This window comes from Cnephaeus nilssonii (assembly GCF_951640355.1).
Source record: "Cnephaeus nilssonii genome assembly, chromosome: 19".
Classification (NCBI taxonomy): Eukaryota; Metazoa; Chordata; class Mammalia; order Chiroptera; family Vespertilionidae; genus Cnephaeus; species Cnephaeus nilssonii.
The window spans coordinates 50,101,645-50,123,683 of record NC_137090.1 but is presented as its reverse complement, the minus strand read 5'-3'; the positions used below and the strand labels follow the sequence as shown (position 1 = coordinate 50,123,683).

General features: G+C 60.3%; 1 protein-coding gene across 3 annotated transcripts; it reads left to right on the top strand.

Annotated features, from left to right (window-relative positions):
* Positions 1–4,702: 4,702 nt before the first annotated feature.
* LLGL1 (LLGL scribble cell polarity complex component 1) lies at positions 4,703–22,029 on the top strand. 3 transcript variants are annotated; one of them, XM_079798138.1, is made up of 23 exons: positions 4,703–4,960; positions 8,529–8,626; positions 10,612–10,693; positions 10,783–10,913; positions 11,689–11,847; positions 11,922–12,084; positions 12,166–12,298; positions 12,626–12,680; positions 12,837–12,991; positions 13,065–13,288; positions 13,490–13,557; positions 14,914–15,067; positions 15,141–15,245; positions 15,825–16,117; positions 16,439–16,586; positions 16,805–16,958; positions 18,456–18,751; positions 19,242–19,506; positions 19,714–19,828; positions 20,031–20,143; positions 20,367–20,487; positions 20,637–20,716; positions 21,452–22,029. In XM_079798138.1, the coding sequence occupies exons 1-22, from the start codon at positions 4,880–4,882 to the stop codon at positions 20,713–20,715; spliced, it is 3,192 nt and encodes a 1,063-aa protein (XP_079654264.1). In that variant the 5' UTR covers positions 4,703–4,879; the 3' UTR covers position 20,716; positions 21,452–22,029. The 3 variants fall into 3 exon arrangements, with proteins under 3 accessions (XP_079654264.1, XP_079654263.1, XP_079654265.1); XM_079798137.1 differs by having other exon boundaries at positions 4,733–4,960; positions 12,163–12,298; positions 21,452–22,027; XM_079798139.1 differs by lacking the exon at positions 4,703–4,960 and adding an exon at positions 4,970–5,812 and having other exon boundaries at positions 12,163–12,298; positions 21,452–22,028.
* Positions 22,030–22,039: the final 10 nt, after the last annotated feature.

The following is a 22,039-nucleotide window of genomic DNA, read 5'->3' as shown; positions in this document are numbered from 1 at the left end:
CATCAATGATGAGAGAGAATCATTGATCAGCTGCCTCTTGCACACCCCCTACTGGGAATTGAGCCCACAACCCAGGCATGTGCCTTGACCTGGAATTGAACTCTGACCTCCTGGTTCATAGGTCGATGCTCAACCACTGAGCCACACAGGCCAGGCAGGTCACTTTTCTCTTGATTTGTTTCCTTCCTTATAAAATGAGGACAGACTGGGTCTGCCTAACACTCCTCCCCCAGCCTGTTTGGCTTTTCTTTCACTGATGCCCAACACACTGTTCACCCTCTGTTGGCTGAGGGCCCAAGATCCACTGCCACCTCCCCTACCAGTGCCCTAAAGAGCGCCCTTGGAGCCAACTTCATTTTGCATACCACCCAGGATGAGGGCCTCAACCTTTCCCCCTGGCTTAGGCTCCCCAGTGGTCTCCCAGTCAGTCCCCACATCCTGCTTGTTTCCCCCCCTCATTTCCTTCCAGCCCAGACCCCACTCCAGGAGTTCTCCGGCCTGCCAGACCCCTGGGGGAGCCACCAAGTAGAAGTTGGCTGTGATTTGGGCACCAGAGGAGGGTTGTGGCTTCAGCTGGGATTTGGGCCAGCTCCTGGAAGGCTGGGTCCTCTTCCCTCAACCACGCTCTCCTGGTTTTCCTTCCACTTCCTTGCTGCCCCTCCTCTGTCTCCATCTGGGGCTTCTCCCTTTGTCGCCCCCTTTCCCCTTCTTCCCTCCACAGGTCAAGTCACTTCTCTGCCTTGAGCTTCCGTTTACAGTCTGTAAAGTGGGATTATCCACATCTACCTCCAGGATTGTTGCAAGCCTTCAAAGGGAGAATGCACAGATAGAGCATTTATCTGAGGACACCCTCAGTGCACTCCACAGTCTGTCTCAGGGCCACCCCTATTCACCTCCCTGACCGCCCCGCAGCCCCTATCAGCCATCACCTCCTGTGGACTCGCTTCCTAAATAGTGTGGATTTTTATTTTTTTAATTAAATATTTCACACACACTGAGAAATACTTAAAATAAGCCACAGAAGCACCCACATTAACATTTTGTCATATTTGCTTTAGATCTTAAAAAATTATATATATATATTTTTTCAAATTGTGTTGAGTACCTACTGTGTGCCAGGCACTGTTCTAGGCACTGGAGCACAGCAATAACAGCATTAAAAACCTAGCCCTGGCCCTAGCTGGTTGGGCTCAGTGGATAGAACTTCATGTACCTTGGTTGCAGGCTCGATCCCTGACCTGGGGCCATGTGTGGGAGGCAACCAATCGATGTGTCTCTCTCATCGATGTTTCTCTTCTGTCTACACCCCCTCCCTTCTCTAAAAATCAATGGAAAAATATCCTCAGATGAGGATTAACTAAAAAAAATTTTAAAACCCTAGCCCTGGCCTGGCCAGGTAGCTCCGTTGGTTAGAGCTGTGGTCGGCAAACTGCGGCTCTCGAGCCACATGCAGCTCTTTGGCCCCTTGAGTGTGGCTCTTCCACAAAATACCACAGCCTGGGCGAGTCTATTTTGAAGAAGTGGTGTTAGAAGAAGTTTAAGTTTAAAAAATTTGGCTCTCAAAGGAAATTTCAATCGTTGTACTATTGATATTTGGCTCTGTTGACTAATGAGTTTGCCGACCACTGGGTTAGAGCATCATCCTGATATGCCAAGGTTGTGGGTTCAATTCCAGGTCAGGGCACATGCCTAGGTTGTGGGCTTGATCCCCAGTGTGGGGCAGGCAGGAGGCAGCCAATCAATGATTCTCTCATCACTGATGTTTCTATCACTCTCCTTTTCCCTCCCTCTCTGAAATCAATAAAAATATCTTTTAAAAAAAAAAAGAACCAATGAAGTAAATAAGTGGAACAACAAATTGATGTTTCTCTCAAATCAATAAAAATTGGATACATTAAAAAAACACCTAGCCTTCAGGGAGCGATTCTCAAGCTGGGGAGTCAAGCCAAGCAATACACATGTACCGAAGTCAAGTAGGTGGTGTTGAGGGGAGGTGGGCAGAATCGGGCAGGGAGGCGTCCAGCGGGGAAACAGCCGTCCAGCAGGGAAACGGCCGGCAGGAAGCTTTAAGTAAGACCAAAGGAAGAGGGGTTTGGCTAAGTGAGCCCAAGCTTTCCAGGCAAAGAAAAGATCAAGTGCAAAGGTCCCACAGCAGAAGCTAGTCTGCTAATTTGAAGAATGCCAGCATCTCCTGAAGCGAGTCCTAAAATAGCTGACTCACTAGATACAGACCCTGCCAGGCCCTGTGCCCGACTCCTGAATCATCTCATTTAGTCCTCATAACATTACAGATGAGGAAACAGAGGCTCAAGGTGGCTCAAGCCTTACCTGACATCACCCAGCTGGCAAGGGGCTATGTTAGGATTTGAAGCCAGGCCTGGGTCCCACCTCAGCACTGGGTTAGGGTCCTGGGGTGGCCTAGGAGGAGGAGGGGCAGGGAGAGGGCACCTCACCTAGAAAATGCTGAGAAGGCAGCAGCTCCTCCCTGGCCAGTGGCTGACCTGAGTTTGAGGGAGGGAGCAGCTTCTCTTCCAACGCTGCTGCCTCGGGCAGCCTCCGCCTCCATCCCCAGCATAGGTGTGGGGGCACCTAAGGTCACTGAAGACCCTATTTCCTGCTTCCAGCAAGGAGCAGACTTGGCCTGGCAACCTGGCCCTGTTGCCTCGGGCTCCCATGGTAATCATAGGTCCGGGCTGCCCCAGCTCGAGGGGGAGGGGAAAGACAGTTATTAGTCCCCCAGATCCTCCAGTCTGGGAAATGGTCCCCTCCCCAGAGCCATTCCTAAACCCTGCATGGCTTTGGGGATGGGGGCAAGTTGGGCCTGGGAAAGGCCTGTTTGAAAATCCAGAATCTGGGGTCCCACTCCACGGCCACTCACATTTGGTGGGCCTAGAATCTGTATTGTGAATAAGTGTGGGGGAGAGCTCGGACACTTTGAGAACACTTACTTGCCAGGAGACCTTCCTCTTGTCTACCTACCCCCCAGCCCTCTCTACCTGTTTCAGCTCAGCTTGAATTGTGCCCCCTCCCTCCAGGACACCTGCCCTGGGTCACATGCTTCTGCTTGGCTCCCCCATCACAGCACAGTGAACTCCTGGTGGTTGTGGTCTCCACTCAGCTCTGTCCCATCCCCTAGACTGTGAGCAGAGTGGGGATGCTTACTACCTGATGACGAAGTAGCATTTCAAAGAATGGAGACTGTGGAAGGGCAGGGACTTGCCCGGGGTGACAGAGCTCCAATAGCAATTAGTAAGAACTCTAATAACAGCTACCACTCACACGGCTCTTCCTGTCTGCCTGCCACAATCCAAGGGCTTTACAAGGACTAATTCATCTCATCTTCACAACAACCTTTGAGGTAGGTACTAGTATTATCCACATTTCTACAGATGAGGAAACTGAGGCACAGAGGGCTTAAGTAATTTGCTCCAGGCTGCACAGCTTCTAAATGGTGAAGTTTGGATATGAATTCACAAATTCCTAACACTTCTCTGTGTGTGACCCTCATTTTATGGAAGAAGCAATGGGACTCCCTCACAGAACTGTTGAGAGCATTAAGTCAGTTGTTTTGAGTGGTGCCTGCCACACATCAGGCACTCAAGCTTTGTTGTTCTTTACATTTTTCCTCTTCTCACCATCCTGCTCCCTCACCTGTCCCTCTTCCAGATCCAGCCTCAACCCCAGGGAAGTGCTAGGCAGGGCTGGCATGGGTGGAGAGGGACAGCCAGGCCCCTGTTGCTTGGCAGCTGCCTCTGAGGGTCAGAAGTCAGGCCTGCCTCCCTTGACATAGCTGGTGGGGATGGGGCCTGGTTCACCCACCCCCATCTAAGTTTCTGGGACCTGGGACCTGTCCAGCCCTTAGCCAAGGGCAGCCTATCTTCAGCCTGGCTGAGGTCGTTGTCCAGATGAGAAAAGGAGGCCTGGGAGGTAGGTGGGGACAATTCCATTGTCCCCCAGAAATCGGAGGCAGGCACAGTTGTATTTATATAGTTTTCAGCACAGGGAAGGCCCTTCCCCTATCTTGGAAAAGCCCAAATCTAATCTCAGGACCTTCCCAATTGTCCCCTCTTGAGGAAGACCCTCTCCGCTTTGCTGGCTCTTTATCCCTCTCTTGGGCTGATGGAACTCCTAAGAATCCCTGAGCTGCCACATAGAGCCTTTTGTGTCGGGTCCTGAAGGATGTGTAGGAGTTCCCCAGGGGCTGGGGACTAAGGGCCTTCCTGTGGTCTCCACTCAGCCCTTGACCACACACCAAGGGCAAAAAGCAGGTGGGTGGGAGGTGTTCTGGCACAGTGGAGAATAGTCAAAATGGTGTCCCGGAAAACTGGTAAACATTGGATCAATGGCATAGATGGGGAAACTGGGGCTGAGGGGCCAGGGAGTTGCACCGGTCAGAACTCTCCTGGCTTTCGGGATTGGGCTGCCTCATTGTCTGAATATGCGTGTCGCTCGCTCGTGGGAGGTGAGAAAAGGCTTCTTCCAGGTTCGGGAGCACGCGCCAGCCCCTTCTAAAGTTCGCCCAGCCGTCCACACTGGATCCTTGGCTCTCGGACTACAAGTCCCGGCAGGCTCCGCGTTGCGGCGCTAGCTCGGCGGGCGTCCCTTCGCGAGCCCTGGAGAGCGTTGGAGCCCAGTCTCCTCCCGTTGTCTGGCCGGCAGGGGCGGGGCGGACGGCGCACGGGCAAGCCCATTGGTCGAGTCGTGCTTCACTCGCGCCCTGTGCCCATCCCCGAGAAGGCTCCGCCCCGCACGCCCGAGCCCAGGCCGCCAGGCGCACCTCCTGGCGCCCCGCCTGCGCCTCAGGACCCGCGGGGCCGTGCGGCGCATCCTGCGGGCGGCTGCGGCGGCGGCGGGCGCGGCCCCGGCAGAGGGACGCAAGATGATGAAGTTTCGGTTCCGGCGGCAGGGCGCTGACCCGCAGCGCGAGAAGCTCAAGCAGGAGCTCTTCGCCTTCAACAAGGTGCGGCGCTGGGGGCCCGGGCTGGGCGGGCGGGTGCGGGCCAGGGCTGGGGGCCCGGGCGCCGCAGCCACGTAGGGCCGCGGGGAGGGAGCGCCCGGCGGGAGCGCTCTCGCCTCCGCCCCTGCTCCGACGTCTCCGTGGCTGCGGGTCTCCGCTGACTTCCCGGGTCTGCCGGCCGCCCCGGCCCTTCTCCCAGGTCTCTGCGTCTCGGTGCGACCGACTCTGCGTGTCTCTGGGTCTCTGCCCCTCCCTCCGACCTGACCGCCTCCCTGTGCTCAGCCTTGGCCCGCCCGGAGGGAGGGGTGTCCCTGCCTCTGTCCCTGGGTCTCTGCGTATTTCCTCTCTGTTTCCCATCATCTCTGCCTCTGTTTCTCTCTGCATCTCTGAGCCTTTGCCTGTCCTCTTCCTGCTGCCTCTCCATCTCGGTGTGGGGTTCTGGAATTCTCACTTGGTCTCTCACTCTATCTTCTTATCCCTCTTTGGAGGCTCCCCCACATCCCTGTCAGCCTTTGGGGCAGCTCGGGGCTGGGGTTTGTTTTGCTTTCACACCCAGGTGGAGCGGGAGGGGTGAGGAGAGGAGGCAGATGTTGGAGGGTTAGGGTTGGGAAATCCCTTCCATGTTCCTCTCCTCCCTCACCCAGGGCTTCCGACTCTGCCTTGCTCTGCGCTGCCCTGCGGGGTGGGGACTCCAGGGTAGATGCCTGGCCGTGTACCCAACTGCACTTCAGATCGTGGGGCCTCAGTTTCCCTTGCCACGGAGCCACTTTTCTCCCTGCTGTGGCTTCCTGTGCCACTTAGGCCATGCACCCTAGGCCGAGGCGGGATGGAGGGCTGCCCCTCCTTTCTTCCCTGGTAAGACAAGCGCAGCCTTCAGCCCCCTCCTCCCTCTGCCCCGGGCATGCCCCTTGCTAACTCCTCCCAGGGTGCGAGTTGTAGCCTCAGAGCCCTCTGCTTGCACAGTGCCTGGCTGCTCCTGGGAACCGGAGTTGTTGTCCCGGTCACACAGGTGAGGGAATGGCGTCTCAGAGGGGTGCTGACTTGCCCAGAGTCACCGATGGAACTGGGTCACTTTGTCCTGCTCCTTACTGAGCTTCTGGGGCGGCTGTGGTCCCGGAGGAGGCTCTTGTCCGGGAGAAAGCTCTGGGCTGGCTAGACCTGGAGTGGCTGAGGCGCCAGGTCATCTCCTGGGACAGGCGGGTCTGAGGTGGCGGTGGGCCGCTGCCAGGACCCTCCGGCTCTCCAAGAACCTGCCCGAAGCCTGCAGGCCTGGAGGGAAGGCGCTCCCAGCCCCCTGCTGTGCCATGGCTCAGAGGGTGAGCCCTGTGAGGTGAGAGAAGAATGAGCCGAGGTGTCACTTCCTCAGCCAGTGAGTTGGGGTGTGAAGTGAGGACATGCAGCAGATGGTGGGAGGCTAGGAGGCTCAGCGCCCCCCGGCTGGTCCTGGTTTGGCGAAAGGTGAGGGCTCCCCACTGAGGAGAGCGAGGACCCATTCTGAGTGGGCAGCAGTGGTAGGAGGGAGGTGGTCTTGGGCAAGGGGCTGGCTCACCGGAGGGGGTGGTAAATGATCACTAGAGAATAGATGCCAAAAATAAGAGCAATTAGACCCAGGTTCTCTAGTGGGACTGCGGGGATAGGGCAGACATCAACTTTAGACTCAGTCTTGGGTCCACATCCCAGGCCTGCCTGCATGCTGCCTGTGGGAGGGATGTCCACTCTGTCCACTGACACAGCTCTGACTGTGAGTTCTGGGTGCTGAGGACCAAAGGGACGATGCCTCTTCATTCAGGGGGCTGATGTCATAGTGGAGGAGGTAGTGAAAAGCCAAAACAGAAGAGTAAAATGGGCAGCAGTTTGGATGGTGGCCAGTACTATGGGTTTAAAAAGTAGGTGAGGGCCTGGAGCATGTGAGCAGGGGTGGCTGCTGAGCAGGGATGGCTGAGGGGTCCTCTGAGGAGTTGATGCCTGCACGGAGGCCTGAGTGATGGGGAGTGCAGGATAAAGCACATTCCAGGGAGAGGGATAGTAGATGCAAAGGCCCTGAGGCAGGAACCTGCCTAGTAAATTGGAGGAGATCAAAGAGCCACTGGGCCTAGAATTAAGTGAGAGGAGGAGAGAGTGGGAGGAGGAAGACAAGTCCAGATGTGAGGACTTAACCTTCTCCAGGTAGCTGGGAGCCCTGGGGCAGGAGGGTTCCTGAGCAGAGGAGGGGACTGGCCAGACAGTCAGGTCCAGTGTTGGCATGGCAGTGCTGGTGGGGAAGGGAAGTTGCCCCCACCCTCAGCCAAATGGGCAACTGTGTCTTCAAGTGGACTCCCTGTCCCCCAGTGCTCAAATGGGAAACTGAGGCTTGAAGAGTGCTGTTACTAGCCCAAGGCTATGCCAGCTATCTGGAGGGTTCAGTCCCTGCCTGGATGGGCTGAGCAGGAAGGAGGCTGAGGCAAGAGACCTGGGGACCAGGGTTTCGTTTCTTTCCTTTCCTTTTCTTCCCTTCCCCTTCTCTCTCTCTCTCTCTCTCTCTCTCTCTCTCTAGAGAGAGAGAGAGAGAGAGAGAGAGAAACATCAATGTGGTAGAGAAACATCTATCAGTTGCCTCCCATCCATACCCAAACTGGGTATCGAACCCTTAACTTAGGGTGTGTGCCCTGACCAGGAAAGGAACCCACAGCATTTTGGAGTATGGGACAACGCTCCAGCCAACTGAGCCACCTGTCCAGGGTGATCGAGGTTTCTTGTAAGATGTGTGTCTTGCTGAGGCAGTGATCAGGAGGTGTCTGTGGCCCACAGGTGGTATCCCACTTGGTGTTGAGGACATGGGGTTGGGGGTATAGGCATCCCAGGCAGAGGCCCCAGCTAGGCCTCGGGGGATGAGGATGAACTTTGTGGGTGGGTGGGCAACGGAGGAAAGCCCAAGTTGGGCTGGAGGAGCTGGGACCAGTCTACGTTGGGACTGGCCCTGCCGGGAGCAGAGGGCCAGGTGGAAGCCACTCCATTAATCCCTCTTCACACCATCCGGCCTCAGGTGGGGGTGGGACCTTGTTGCTCAGTTCCAGCTGGGGACCCAAGTCTGGGAGGTGGGTGACACCTTCAGGGCCTGTGCAGGAAGCTCCTCTGTCTCTGACTCTGGGGTTGGGGAGATTGTCTAGAGCCTCTTCCTAGATGACCTTGGGGGTTGGTCTCTGACCTCCACGTGGAGCCTGTGTTTGGGAAGTGCCATGGACTTCACGGGGGCCCGAGACAGCACGGTGCCTCACCCGCCAAGCTTCAGTCCGAGCCTCTAGGAATAAGGGCGGAGCCCCTGGGGCAGGTGGGCCCACTTCGGAGCCTTGTGCTTCCTGCCTGTCGTTGGAGCCCTGCCCACAGTGGGTGGACACAAGTGCCAAGGGACGGGGCTTGGCTCAGACCCTTCCGTACCCACGGAGGCATGATTGCCCCTTTCACAGTGAGGCTGCAGACAGAGCACGGGGACCCAGCTGGAGTCCTGGTGCACAGCAGCAGCAGAGCCTGAAGGCTGCCTGGGGTGGGCCAGGGGCAGCTGTGCCTGTGCAAGTGTCCTCCCCTCCCCCCGCAGACCGTGGAGCATGGCTTCCCCAACCAGCCCAGCGCCCTGGCCTTCGACCCCGAGCTTCGCATCATGGCCATTGGCACCAGGTCTGGGGCCGTCAAGATGTATCCTTTGCGGGGCACAGCCTTCGGGGCTGCAAGGACCACCTGCTCATAGCTCCTGCGCGCTGGCTCTGTGGGCAGGCCCAGCCTGGGAGGCCGTGGAAGGCATCTGGACCCTGGTGGAGGCTGGTGCCGCTTCTGCCCTCAGATACCTCCTCACGGAGATAATGTCGGGGTGGGGGGCTCTGGGTCCCTCACTGCATTTCAGCCAGCCAGTTACCTGGGCGACCCTGCTATTAATTGTCCCAGCAACTGTAACAAGGGTGGCCGGGCCAGGGGACTGGCCAATCTTGGTACCTGTCAAGGTTGGTGGGTGGGCCAGGGTCACGTAAGTGGGTCTTTCCCTGGTGACCGGCTACACATGTGTACCAATGTGAGACATGTGTCCAGCCGAGGGGCTGGGGGCAGTGCCAGGCTCTGCATGGTGAGCGCAGCTCGGCCCCCACCTGGATGCCGGCGGTCGCACAATGGGCTGTGTGTGCCGCACAAAGCGGGCATTTTCCCTGTCAGCCCGGTGGGTGGGGGCAAGCAGACAGTTGGATGCCTTCTTGCCTGGTTTGGAGCATCGCTCTTCCACTGCCCGGAGTGAAGCCCTCCCTCCCGCCCTCCCTCCGGGAAACAGGTGCAGACTGTCTGGCACCTGCCTGGTGTGAGGTGCACCTCCACCCCTCCCCACGTGACCCTCTGGGTCTCAGTGTCCTCATCAGAGACATTGGGTGGCACAAGATGAGTCAATGCCTGAAAAGAGGGGAGGGGCGGGCAGCTGGACCTGCAGTTGGTGAGCTTGCCTACACTAGGGGGTGTGGCTGGGCCGGATGCCCCCCCAGCACCATCCACATCCACTTCCTGGCCTGCTGCTCCCAACCCTCAAGGTACTGCCCCGCCCCACGTGCTGTGCTCCGCAGGTGGTGTTGCATGGTGTCCCTGTCATGCGTCAGTGAGCCTCTTGCGCTGGCCCTTGTGTCCTGGTCTTTCTTGGGCACGGGTTTCTCATGCTCACAAAGAACCCCTTGGATGTCTAGGAGAGCCTCAGAGGAGGCCAGAGCTCTCCCCAATCCCTCCTTCCTCCCCCAAACCACCCCTGGGCTGGGAAACTGAGGCTTGAGTAGAAGGCCTTGCACACAGAGGCGCCCCTCCCCCCGTCTCCTTGGTGACTCTGGTTCCTGCCCAGCACTCCTGCCCCCTCCTTTGTCCCCTCTTCTGTGTGCTTCCAGCTCCTGCAGGGAATCCTAACTCCAGCTCCAAGCAACGGCTTGGCTCCTGCATTGTTCCCAGGCATCGTTGCTGACCTCTCCCTTGCCCTCCCTCTGGGGCCCCCTAGGCCCTGCCTGTCCACTATCAAACCTGGAGTTGCTGAGACTCTGGTACTGATGCCGGGCACTTGAAGCAGGTCACCCAACCTCTTCAAGCCTCTGAGCGCTGGTGTGTGACATGGACAGGCCTTGGCCTCTCCCCTCTCTTGGGTGGGGGCCGCTGCCTGCCTGCCTGCCCGCCCGAGGGGGAGGTTGGTTTCCTTGCCCGTGGCTGGAATGAGGCCTGGAGCTGTGGGAAGAAGCAACCTGGACTCTCCTCTGCCTCAGGCTTTCCTACCGGAGCCTGGCCTGGCCTGGCCTGGCCTCGTTGCCTGTGGGGCCAGCTCTCGTGCACACAGACACGCGAGGCTGATGGAGAGTGGGCCGCGTGTGCTGAGCATGTTTTATTCTCGCTTCTCCCTGTGAGGTGGGAGTCACTACCCCATTTTATAGCTAAAGATGTGAAGGTTCTACCACAGCATGACTTTGACGAGCTGAGTGGAGCCTGCATTCTGAGCTTGAGGATGACTTGGGGGTGCAGGACAGTGTTTCTTCAGGGAGGGGCCCACCTGGACTTGGTAGGGCTCCTGGATTGGCAGGCCTGGCTGGGAGCTGTCAGAATGGCCCTGGAGAAGGAGGAGGCTGGGCATCTCCGCCTGTTTCTGCTGCTTTCTGCCCTTGACCTGTTGCCCTTAGCTATGGCGCACCTGGTGTGGAATTCACAGGCCTGCACCGAGAAATGGCCACCGTCACCCAGATGCACTTCCTGCCTGGCCAGGTGAGCCTGTGCCCCCGCTGGCTGGCTTTTGAACCCTGGGACCCATCCCAGTCCTACCAGCCCCGTCTTGGTCTCTGCACACCCCCTAGGGCCGCCTCCTGACCCTGCTGGACGACAGCAGCCTGCATCTCTGGGAGATCGTCCACCGTAACGGCTGTGCCCACCTGGAGGAAGCGCTCAGCTTTCAACTGCCCGGGCGGCTGGGCTTTGACGGTGCCAGGTATGGCGGGCTTGGCCGGCGACCAGCCGCTAGGCATGGGGAGCCAGCCTTGCAAAGGCGTGGTGGGGACGGGAAACTGCCGAGGGGCTGGGTTTAGGCGGCAGGGTCTGTTGGCTTAGCCTGGGTCCCACAAGGCAGCATTTGGACCCTCCGTCACTGAGAAGCGCTCCAGGGGCACGGCGGGCGTTAGCAGGGAAGCTGCGGCTGAGCCTGAGGGGAGCAGATGGGGTCGTGCTGCTGCACCAGAGGTGCAGGATGGGAGGTGCACTGGGCCCCAGACTTCCGCACGTGGCGGTGGCAGGTGTGGGGCAGGTCCCAGCTGAGCTCACATTAGCACAGATCCCCGGCGTCTCCGGTGGGGGCTGGGATGGCAGGCCATGGTGTGTACAGGTGAAAGGGTAAGCTTGGGGGCAAGGAGGATCCTGCCGGGCAGTGGTGTGTGCGGTGCAGACAGGATGCTCCAGGGGCCAGCAGATTAGCCTGGTTCCTGCCTTTCCTTCCTGGTGGTGGGAGGGGCTTGGGAGCCCATCTCCAAGACCAGAGGAACCTGCATTTATCCCCGTCCCCGCTGACATGCTGGCATCCTGGTGAATAATGGGGCAAGTTAATTATGCCGCCACCACCGTGGCCTTCCCAGTTCACCAGCCCACTGGACAGTCAGGTCTCAGTGAGGGCAGAGGGACCACGATGCTCGAACAGTAGCAGCTCATTAGCACCCTCTGCACTCCTGAGCAGGAGGAGCCACACCCTCACCCACCTCCTCTATCTCCCATAGTGGCCCGCCCGCCCTTGCCCACATCACAGTGATCCTCCTTGTGGCTGCTGGCAACATGGCAGCCCTGGGTACGGAAGGTGGCAGCGTCTTCTTCCTGGATGTTTCCAGCTTGATGCTGATTGAGGATCAGACCCTTGGCCCCGAGGAGGTTCTGCGAAGGTGAGAGGCAGGCGGGCTTCCCACACCCACTGCCTGGGCAGCTCTCCTGCTGGCTCACTGGGCTTCCTCTGCAGTTTGCCAGATGACTGCCGGTGCGGGAAGGCCCTGGGCCCCGTGGAGTCCCTGCAAGGACACCTGCGGGACCCCACCAGGATTCTCATTGGCTACAGCCGGGGCCTGCTGGTCATCTGGAACCAGGCAGCACAGTGTGCAGACCGCGTCTTCCTGGGGAGCCAGGTTTGTGTGGGAGACTGTGCCCAGAGCCGGGCCCTCTGCCGTGGCTGTCCTGTTCATGCCCACCTGCTCTGCCCACAGCAGCTGGAGAGCCTGTGTTGGGAGCGCAGTGGCAGCACGCTGGTCAGCTCACACAGCGATGGCAGCTATGCCATCTGGTCTGCGGACACTGGCAGTTCTCCAGTAATGCAGCCTACAGTAGCCACCATGCCCTACGGTGAGTGCTGGGCAGGCTGAGGGCAGCCCTGCCGCCTAAGCACAGGGCTTTGACGAGTGGTCCATCCCAAGCTCTGGCACTCGTGGGGACATCCAGGAGGACTTGTGGAAAGTGGCAGCACCATGCCAAATCTGCAAAGGCGAGGACCCCCCCCCTCCCCCGCACTGTGGGGTGTACAGTTAGGGGCAGTGGGCCTTCCCCCTGGGAGGCAGGAAGCAGCTTTGAAGCAGGAGTGATGTGGGCAGATGGGAGAAGGGGTGAGAAATGCGACCTGAGGCTCTTCAGGTCCTGGCGAGCACACGAGCCTTACACTGTCCCATCCTCCAGGCCCCTTTCCCTGCAAAGCCATCAACAAGATTCTGTGGCGGAACTGTGCATCTGGGTAGGTGGGGAGCTGGTCTCAGTGCGGGTCGGGGCTGCGTCTGGCTGGGGCGGAGGCTGGGCTCGGGTCTCAGGGCTGTCCTGTGATGCTCTCTCTGGATTGGGCAGTGTGTGCTCCAGACCCAGGTGGCTCACAGGGCCCCCCACCCCCGTATAGGGGCCACTTTATCATCTTTAGCGGCGGCATGCCCCGTGCCAGCTATGGTGACCGCCACTGTGTGAGTGTGCTCCGGGCTGACACTCTGGTGACACTGGACTTCACCTCCCGCATCATTGACTTCTTCACGGTGCACAGCATGCGGCCAGAGGATGGTGTGTTGCCCTCCCCCACCTGGTGCTCGGCACTGCCTGTGGCCGTGCTCCTCACCCTGCCCCTGTCCCACAGAGTTCGACGAGCCCCAGGCCCTGGCTGTGCTGCTCGAAGAAGAGCTGGTGGTGCTAGACCTGCAAATGCCCGGCTGGCCGGTTGTGCCTGCTCCGTACCTGGCCCCATTGCACTCGTCTGCTATCACCTGCTCGGCCCACGTTGCCAACGTCCCTGCCAAGCTGTGGGCCCGCATCGTGAGCGCTGGGGAACAGCAGAGTGCCCAGCCTGCCTCCAGTGCCTCGGTGTGTGCCGGCACCTTGCAGGGCCCAGCCTTGTGGGGGAGGGTGTTCCCTGTGAAAGGTGCAGCCCAGATGCAGAGCTGGAGGTGGAATGTGCCACGTGTACACTGGGGACTCGGAAGCAGCTTGGGTTCTGGGGTCAGCCCAGGGTAAAAGGGAGAAGAATTTGTCCTGACCGCCACTGATTCCTTCATCCTCTCCCAGAGCTGGCCCATCACCGGGGGCCGGAACCTGGCCCAGGAACCATCTCAACGAGGGCTGCTGTTGACTGGGTAGGGCAGACCTAGCCCCATGGCCAAGCACAGTTGTGACGTGTGTGTGTGTGTGCGCGCGCTAGTGGGGCCAGGTACAACCCATGCAGGTGTGGGAGAGCCCAGCCTAGACTAGGCGGGTACTGACCTGCCCAGTGACTCAGGCCTGGCCCCTGGTGGGACCGGGTTCCCCCTTCAGGAGGGTGGGTTGGGATTGTAACTTCCTTAGACCCTGTTTCAAGCCCCTCCCTCTCTGTCTTTGGCCTGGAACTGAGCTCAATCCACCTAGCCTGCCCTGGGACCGGAAAATCTGGGCTAGCCTATGCTGGGCTGCCCAGGACCCATGCCGAAGAGCCTGGCCTGGGCCTGCCGGGTGCGGTGACTCAGGGCCTGACTTCCTGCCCTGCCCCTGTGGCCTGCCTGTGCTGGGAGTCATGGGCCCTGGCTCTGCCTCCCTCTCCTGCTTGGAAACTGTTAATCATGGCTTTCAGGGCTGCTGGGGCTTCCCGTCCAGCCCCACACACTCCTGCTCCTTCTCATGCCAGGGCTTCCCACCTGGCAACACCCCAGGTTTGCCTGCTCCTGCCTCCCCTCCTCTCCCTGCTTTCTGCTGGCCTCCCAGCCTCCTGCTCCTGCCTCCCCTCTCCCTGCTTTCTGCTGGCCTCCCAGCCTCCTGCTCCTGCTTCCCCTCTCCCTGCTTTCTGCTGGCCTCCCAGCCTCCTGCTCCTGCCTCCCCTCCTCTCCCTACTTTCTGCTGGCCTCCCAGCCTCCTGCTCCTGCCTCCCCTCCTCTCCCTGCTTTCTGCTGGCCTCCCAGCCTCCTGCTCCTGCCTCCCCTCTCCCTGCTTTCTGCTGGCCTCCCAGCCTCCTGCTCCTGCCTCCCCTCCTCTCCCTGCTTTCTGCTGGCCTCCCAGCCTCCTGCTCCTGCCTCCCCTCCTCTCCCTACTTTCTGCTGGCCTCCCAGCCTCCTGCTCCTGCCTCCCCTCCTCTCCCTACTTTCTGCTGGCCTCCCAGCCTCCTGCTGCTGCCTTGGGCCCAGCTGACCCCTCTGCTCTGTGACCTGCTAACTCTTGATCCCTTTTGCGGGTGACCCAGTGAGGACAGAACCCCTGAGTCCTCTGCTCCCTGGATTTCCCCTCTTCCACTTGCTGCTCATCACCCTGGCGATTGTTTCTACAACTCTCACCCTGTTTGAAGGGCCCAGGTGCGTGTGGCCTGGCATATAGTCGGCACTCAGTAGGTGCTTCCTATTTGCTGTATACAGTAGGAGTTAGGGAATGTTTGGCTTGTGCAGTAGGTGCTCAGTGATGGCCGCGGGATGAGTGGATGGAGGAATGGGCAGGGGCCCGGTGTGGGCCTGATGGCTTCCTCCCTGCAGCCACGAGGACGGCACTGTGCGGTTCTGGGACGCCTCTGGCGTGGCGCTGCGGCCGCTCTACAAGCTGAGCACAGCTGGCCTCTTCCAGACAGACTGTGAGCACGCTGACAGCCTGGCCCAGGCCCCCGAGGACGACTGGCCGCCCTTCCGCAAGGTGGGCCCCTCCCCCAGCCCCAGGAGCCTGGTCCTGGCTCTGCCCTGTGTCTTCACTCCAACCCATTTCCCAGGTGGGCTGCTTTGACCCCTACAGTGATGATCCCCGACTCGGGGTGCAGAAGGTGGCACTCTGCAAGTATACAGCTCAGATGGTGGTGGCCGGCACTGCAGGCCAGGTGAGCCTGAGACGTCCTCAGGGTTGGGGGGTTGGGAGGGACTTTTGGAAGAGGTGTGCCTGAACTGGAGGGTCTGGTGAAATGGTAGAGGGACCAGCATGGGCAAAAGCCCTGAGGTGGGAGTGGGGCCCCAGGTGGGGTGAGGCCAGCCAGGGAGGTGGGCCTGTGGTTGGGGCCTTAAGTCCAAGCTCTGGCTGTAGGGAACCTGGAGGCTTAGGGCCAGGGCTGGAGCACAGATGGTAGATGAACCCTGGAAGGGCGGGGACCAGCAGGTCTTATTCAGTGCTCTTCTTCCAGCACTCAGTATACAGAGGTGCTCAATGTGTGCTTGTTGTTAAATGGGAGATAGGCATGGTGGTGGTGGGATACTTTGCCCTAGCAGGGCGGGGACCAGTGGGTCTTGGTCATCACTGTTCCTCAGTGCAGGCCCTAGTGTACAGTAGGCATTCAATAAGTGCTTGTTCAGTGAGTAAATGAGACGATCCTGGGACCTCCCTGACAGTGACTTTGCAGGCTCAGGTGGGGCATGGTGGCCCATCCTCTATGCTGACCCCTCCCCTGCCCTGGCTGCGGGCTCAGGTGCTGGTGCTGGAGCTCAGTGACACGCCATCAGAGCAGGCGGTCAGCACGGCCAGTGTGGACCTCCTCCAGGACCGAGAGGGCTTCACGTGGAAGGGCCATGAGCGGCTGAGCCCGCGCACAGGGCCCCTGCCCTGGCCTGCCGGCTTCCAGCCCCGAGTGCTGGTTCAGTGTCTGCCACCAGCCGCCGTCACCGCTGTCACGCTGCACACGGAGTGGAGCCTCGTGGCCTTTGGCACCAGTCATGGCTTTGGTCTCTTCGACTACCAGCGCAAGAGCCCTGTGCTGGCCAGGTGTGTGGGGTGCGGCCTGGAGCCGGGGGCGGGGTCTGTCCGCCCAGCTGGCCCCAGCTCCGTGGGACCTCTGGTGTCTCCTCATCCCAGCTAGGCCTCCGTTTCCGGTAAGCCTGTGGTGAAGGTGGCTCTGGCACTTGGGGCAGCTTTGACCTTATGTGAAGTGCTGCTGGTAGAGTGCTGAGCCCACCAGATGCTGGGTCGGCAGGGCAGCAGGGCGGGGTTCGTGCTTCCTGACCCGGGACCCTTAATGCCAGGCCCCTGGGCCAGCAGGATCACGGAGGCTGCTCTGTAGCCCAACGGGCGCCTGTCTGCCCCCAGGTGCACGCTTCACCCCAATGACTCCCTGGCGATGGAGGGGCCGCTCTCCAGGGTGAAGTCGCTCAAGAAGTCACTGCGCCAGTCTTTCCGGCGCATCCGTAAGAGCCGAGTCTCGGGCAAGAAACGGGCTGTTAACACCAACAGCAAGGTGAGCTGGGGCCAGGCTGCCAGGCAGCACCTCCCTAGGCTGTGGGGTAGACATGGAGCCAGGCCTGGCCCTGGCCGGTGCCCGGTGTCTGCTCCCCTATTGCCCACCCTCAGTAGCCTTCAGCCCCTGGGCGATCAGGTGAGCTGGGGAGGGTGATGGGCAGTGGGTGCTAGGCTCTGAGGGAGATGACAGTGTCCTGGAGCCCCACGCTCCCCCAGCTGCAGGAGGCCAACGCGCAGCTGGCAGAGCAGGCCTGCCCCCACGACGTGGAGATGACCCCCGTGCAGCGGCGCATCGAGCCCCGCTCAGCCGATGACTCCCTCTCGGGCGTGGTGCGCTGCCTCTACTTCGCTGACACGTTTCTTCGAGATGGTGAGGCCGGGGGAGGGACGGGGGTGGAGAAACGAAGCGGGCCTCAGTTGGCCATCAGGAAATGGGCAGTGGGCCAGGGGGTTGGAAAGCATTACCGGTGCCTCCAGGCTGCACCAGGGGCAAGGTGCCGGGCCAGCCACACAGTTCCCCTGGAATCTCTGCTGGCACGGGGTTAGAGAGGGAGCCACAGGACCTCAGACCTGAGAGCTCAGGGTTTGGGGCGAGAGTGCCGCACGGCCTGTCAGCAGTGAGGGGCGGGATCCGCGAGGAGCTGTGCTGTCTGCCTTCCTAAGGAGCTGGCTTTGACCCCAAGTGGTTGGAGCCCTGAGCGGGCCCTCACAGAGAAATGCGGTCGTCAGGTTTATTGTTGATTTCTAACCCACATAACTGGGACTTGAACCTCTACACAAAACCAGAGAGTAGTCACCCCCGTGTCCCACCGGGCGCTGCTGCCCTGCACTCTATCGCTCCTTTTTGCCGGAGTGTTCTAACTGAAACCCAGCGTGAGTACTTGAGTCGTGTTTGACAGATGTGACCTACAGCAGTGGTGCCCGCATTGCACCCCACGGAGCTGATACTGGTTCCGGGGGTGGCTCTGTCTCCTTTCATCTTAAAAGTGCCTTTTAGGGTTGGTGCTGGGTCAGCCTCCAGCCTGCTCGGGCATTTCAGTGATGTGTCTTTTAGCCTCTGGGTGAGTGAGGCCCCTTCTGGTATTGTTTATTTGTCGAGGGTCCTTTATCCCGTGGATTTTCCCTGCTGTTTGGATGTGGCAGCCCTGTGGGTCTCTACCAGTCAGTGTAAGAAGGCCCGTGGGGCTCAGGTCCTGGCTGGCTGAGGGTTGGGGTGTCAGCTGCGTGAGTTGCTCACTACCTTGTTGCTGGGGTTCGGCTCCCCTGATGCTTGTTGCTGAGGTCACCGTTCCTCCAGGGCGGGCCCACCTTGGCTCCTGGATTTTTAGCTCGGATTGCCCACTAAAGGGTCTTCCCCAGAGGTTCGGCTCACACAGGGCGAGAGGCGAGATGGTCCCAGCTCATTTCAGCCCAGGCCTGGGACTCCTTGTCTGATTGCTACATGGACACACTGAAGGGGTGGGGGTGAATCGGGGTGCGGTTGGGACCCTGATGCACCTTTGGGGTGAGGACCCTATTCTGAGTGTGTTGCCAGGGCTAGTAGAGGGATGTGGGGGTGGGAGAGAGTTGGGGCTCTGTGATGGGGCGGCACTGCTGAGGTGGGGCTGAGGGTGCAGTGGGTGGGGTGGAGAGGTCAGGGTCCAGTTTGTGTGCCGCTGACGTCTCCGCGGAGATGCCTCTTTAGGAGAGTTGCGTCCGAGGCTCGGATTGTGGTCAGCGGTTTAGAGAGGGTGCCCAAGGCGACAAAGCGGCTGAGGTGACCCCGGAGAAGTGGAGCAGGAGAGAACCAGTCCTGGGTCCCAGGGTCGGGGGGGGGGGGGGCGGGATCTGTGCAGGGCTGCCTGCCTCACAGCCTGTTGCCCCACAGCGGCCCACCACGGACCCACCCTGTGGGCAGGCACCAACTCGGGCTCTGTGTTTGCCTACGCGCTGGAGGTGCCAGTGGCAGCGGCAGGCAGCGAGAAGCGGCCTGAGCGAGCGGTGGAGGCTGTGCTGGGCAAGGAGGTGCAGCTGATGCATCGTGCGCCTGTGGTGGCCATTGCCGTGCTGGATGGGCGTGGCCGCCCGCTGCCCGAGCCCTTCGAGGCCTCTCAGGACCTGGCCCAGGCGCCGGACATGCAGGGTGGCCATGCAGTGCTCATCGCGTCGGAGGAGCAGTTCAAGGTGAGCTGCTGCGGATACCTCCAGGCTCCTGCCTCCTAGATACCACTGGACCCCCTAGACCTCCGGCCTTGCCTATTCCCTACCTGCTGAGCCCCCCGCAGGACCCCGCCCGGCCAGCAGAGGTGCTCCTGCAGAACCCCGATGACCCCCTCAGCTTGTATTCCTGCGGGACCCTCCTACCTCACTGGGTCCCCACCAGAACCCCTTGACCCACTCCTCTGGGCTCTGGCAGGAGGTCATGGTTTGGGGGCACACTCGCCATCTAACCCTTACAACCCCGCGTGACTGGTTTTGCCAGGTTCTGTGGGAGGGGTCTGGGGGGCTCTAGGAGCAGTGTGGAGCCGGGTCAGGGCACCTCCAGGAGGAGGGTGTGCAGGCAGAGGTGCTAGTGGCCAGGGGCACAGGCCCGTGTGGCAGGCTGGGCTCTGCGTAGGGGCTGGGGGCATGGACTGGACCAGGCTGTGCTCACTGGTCATCTGCCCGCTGCCAGGTGTTCACACTACCCAAGGTGAGCGCCAAGACCAAGTTCAAGCTGACAGCCCATGAGGGCTGTCGTGTGCGCAAGGTGGCACTGGCCACATTCGCCAGCGTGGCTTGCGAGGACTATGCCGAGACCTGCCTGGCCTGCCTCACCAACCTGGGTGACGTGCACGTATTCTCGGTGCCGGGCCTGAGGCCCCAGGTGCATTACTCCTGCATCCGGAAGGAGGACATCAGCGGCATCGCCTCCTGTGTCTTCACGCGCCACGGCCAGGGTGAGGCGAAGGCTTTCTGGGGCAAGGGGCCCAAGCGGGTCCAGGAGTGTTCCCGAGAGCGTCAGCAGAGGGGGTATCCAATGTGGGCACAGCACCGGCCAGGGTGCGGGAGGGCCAGTCAGCACGTGCGGGCAGAGACCAGCTGCGGGCTGAGGGTGGAACCGTCTCCTGACTTCACTCTTGGCTCCTTCTCTCCCACCCACCCAGGTTTTTACCTGATTTCCCCATCGGAGTTTGAACGCTTCTCCCTAAGTGCCCGGAACATCACAGAGCCGCTCTGTTCTCTGGACATCCGCTGGTCCCAGGGCGCTGCCCATGCCAGGTGCATGGAGGTCTGGGAGGTCTTTGCTCAAGGCTGCTGTCGTCGCCCCCCCCCCACCCCCAGGTCCTGCAGGGAGCAAGGGTGGCCCTCCCTGGTGGCAGCACTCTCCAGTCCCAGGTCTCAGGAATGGGACCACAGGGGTTTTGGTCCTTTGAGCCTTGAGGTGCCTGCCTGTGACCCCATCATGGCCCTGTCTCTGCAGCTACAAACTCCAAGAGTCGCCCAAGCTGAGCCAGGCTAACGGGACCCCCGGCGTCCTCCTGGCCGCACAGAGCCGTGATGGGAGCCCTAATCCTGTCTGCAGCAAAAGAGCTGGTGAGGGGCTGGGCATGTAACGGGTGGCAGGACCCCAGCCAGCCAGACACAGGGAGGCTTCTGCAGGAGGCACAGCTGGAATCCTGGGGAGGGTGCGCCAGGCAAGACAGGGGCAGGGGGTTTAATACTGCCACGTCCTACTACGGCTGGTTTGGGGCCTGGGTCCCCAGGTGCAGAGGGTCCCAGGGGTCCTAACAGAGGCCTGACCATTTCCTCCCTGCAGGCACCCCAGAGCGGCCTGAGGCCATGCTCTCGCCCATGTCCATTGACTCGGCCATCAGTGCTGACACCACTCTGGACACAACAGGGGACATCACGGTGGAGGATGTGCAGGATTTCCTGGGGTGAGGGGGGCGGGCAGGACCCACAGAAGGGCTGCCTTGGCCCCCCCAGCCTCCCTCCCCCACCCTCAGCCAACCTAATGTCCGAGCTGGGCACGCAGGACCGAGGAGGGGGCCTCACCCCAAGTCCTGATCACTGCCCCTTTCCCCAGCTCTTCGGAGGAGGCGGAGAAGAATCTGAGGAACCTGGTGGAAGACGAGGCTCGAGCCTGTGCCATCCTGATTAAATGAGGTGCAAGTGTGGGCCACTCTGGGTCTATTGGGTTCTCAGCCTCAACCCCAGGGGCCCCGCCTGGCTTCCCATCTGAGCCCAGCAGGCCCCTGTGATGCCAGGGCTCCGAAGCCTGCTCTCCAGGCTGTCCCCGCAGGGCTTGGGGCCTCACAGGTGGGATCTGCACTGTTTCGTGTTAAAGAAACAGCCAGCCTGTCAGCCCCTGGGCGTCATAGGTTGTGTTTGGAACAAGAGGTGGTGGCAGCTTTGGACTCGGGGTTTGGCTAGCTCATTTCAGCAGCTGAGATCACCCAGGCACAGGCGGGGCCCCGTGGATTGAGCCTGGAGAACGGGGCCTGGCCTGAGACTGGCCACCACTCCGGCCTCAGTGTGGCCCTGTCCACATTTGGGGCCCATAAGTCTTCCCACCCTATTTGCTACCTAGAGCTCCACCCTCTCCCCACCCCCCACCCCGCCCACACACACACACACACACACACACACACACACACACACTCAGGTGCAGACCCCAGCTCTGTTTTTTGCTGGGGACACCCCTGGCCAGAGTGGGCTGCAAGTGTGCCACACTGAGGCCTGGCCAGTCCTCTTCAAGCAGTTACTGCAGGGTCCTCACCCCCGGTGGGTGGGGCGGCCCTTTGCCTGCCTGGAGGAGCCTGATAGGTGGCAGCCAAGGAGCCAGGTTGTCTGCCTCTTTGGCCTCCCTGGACCTCTGCTGACCCTTCTCTTCCTCTCCAGGGAGCCACAGCTACCTAGCTGCCACTGCCTTGCTTGGAGCTGGGATCCAGGATCTGTCTCCTCCCAGCCCTTCGCACAGACTGTGCCTGCTAACCTGTGGGCCCCAGGGTGTGGGCCTGGAACTCTGGGGTGGACTTGGACTGGCCTCTCCCACAGGCAGTCCCTGGAAGCCAGGTGCCACAGGGGACAGCTGGGGCTGGCGGCCCATGCCACCTACTCCACACACCGTCCTTCCCCCTCCTTTTGCAAAGAATATTTTTCTAATGCCTGGACTGGACAGCGCTGGGCTGGACACTCATTTCTAAAACTATTTTGGTACTTGTTCCTGGGCTAGCATGTCCCCCTCCTCCCACCCTCTACATGAGTGTGTGTGTGTGTGTGTGTGTGTGTGTGTGTGTGTGTGTGTGAGAGAGAGAGAGAGAGAGAGAGAGAGAGAGAGACTGGGAGCTCCCTTGACACCAGAACTGGGGCCCAGTCAGGTATGCGTATGTGGGGGTCAGAATGGGTTTCCCTGTAGATTGTACCTTGGGGGTTTTCTGTAATTTTGTTAACATTAGCACTGTTTTAATATGAAAAATGCTGATTTTT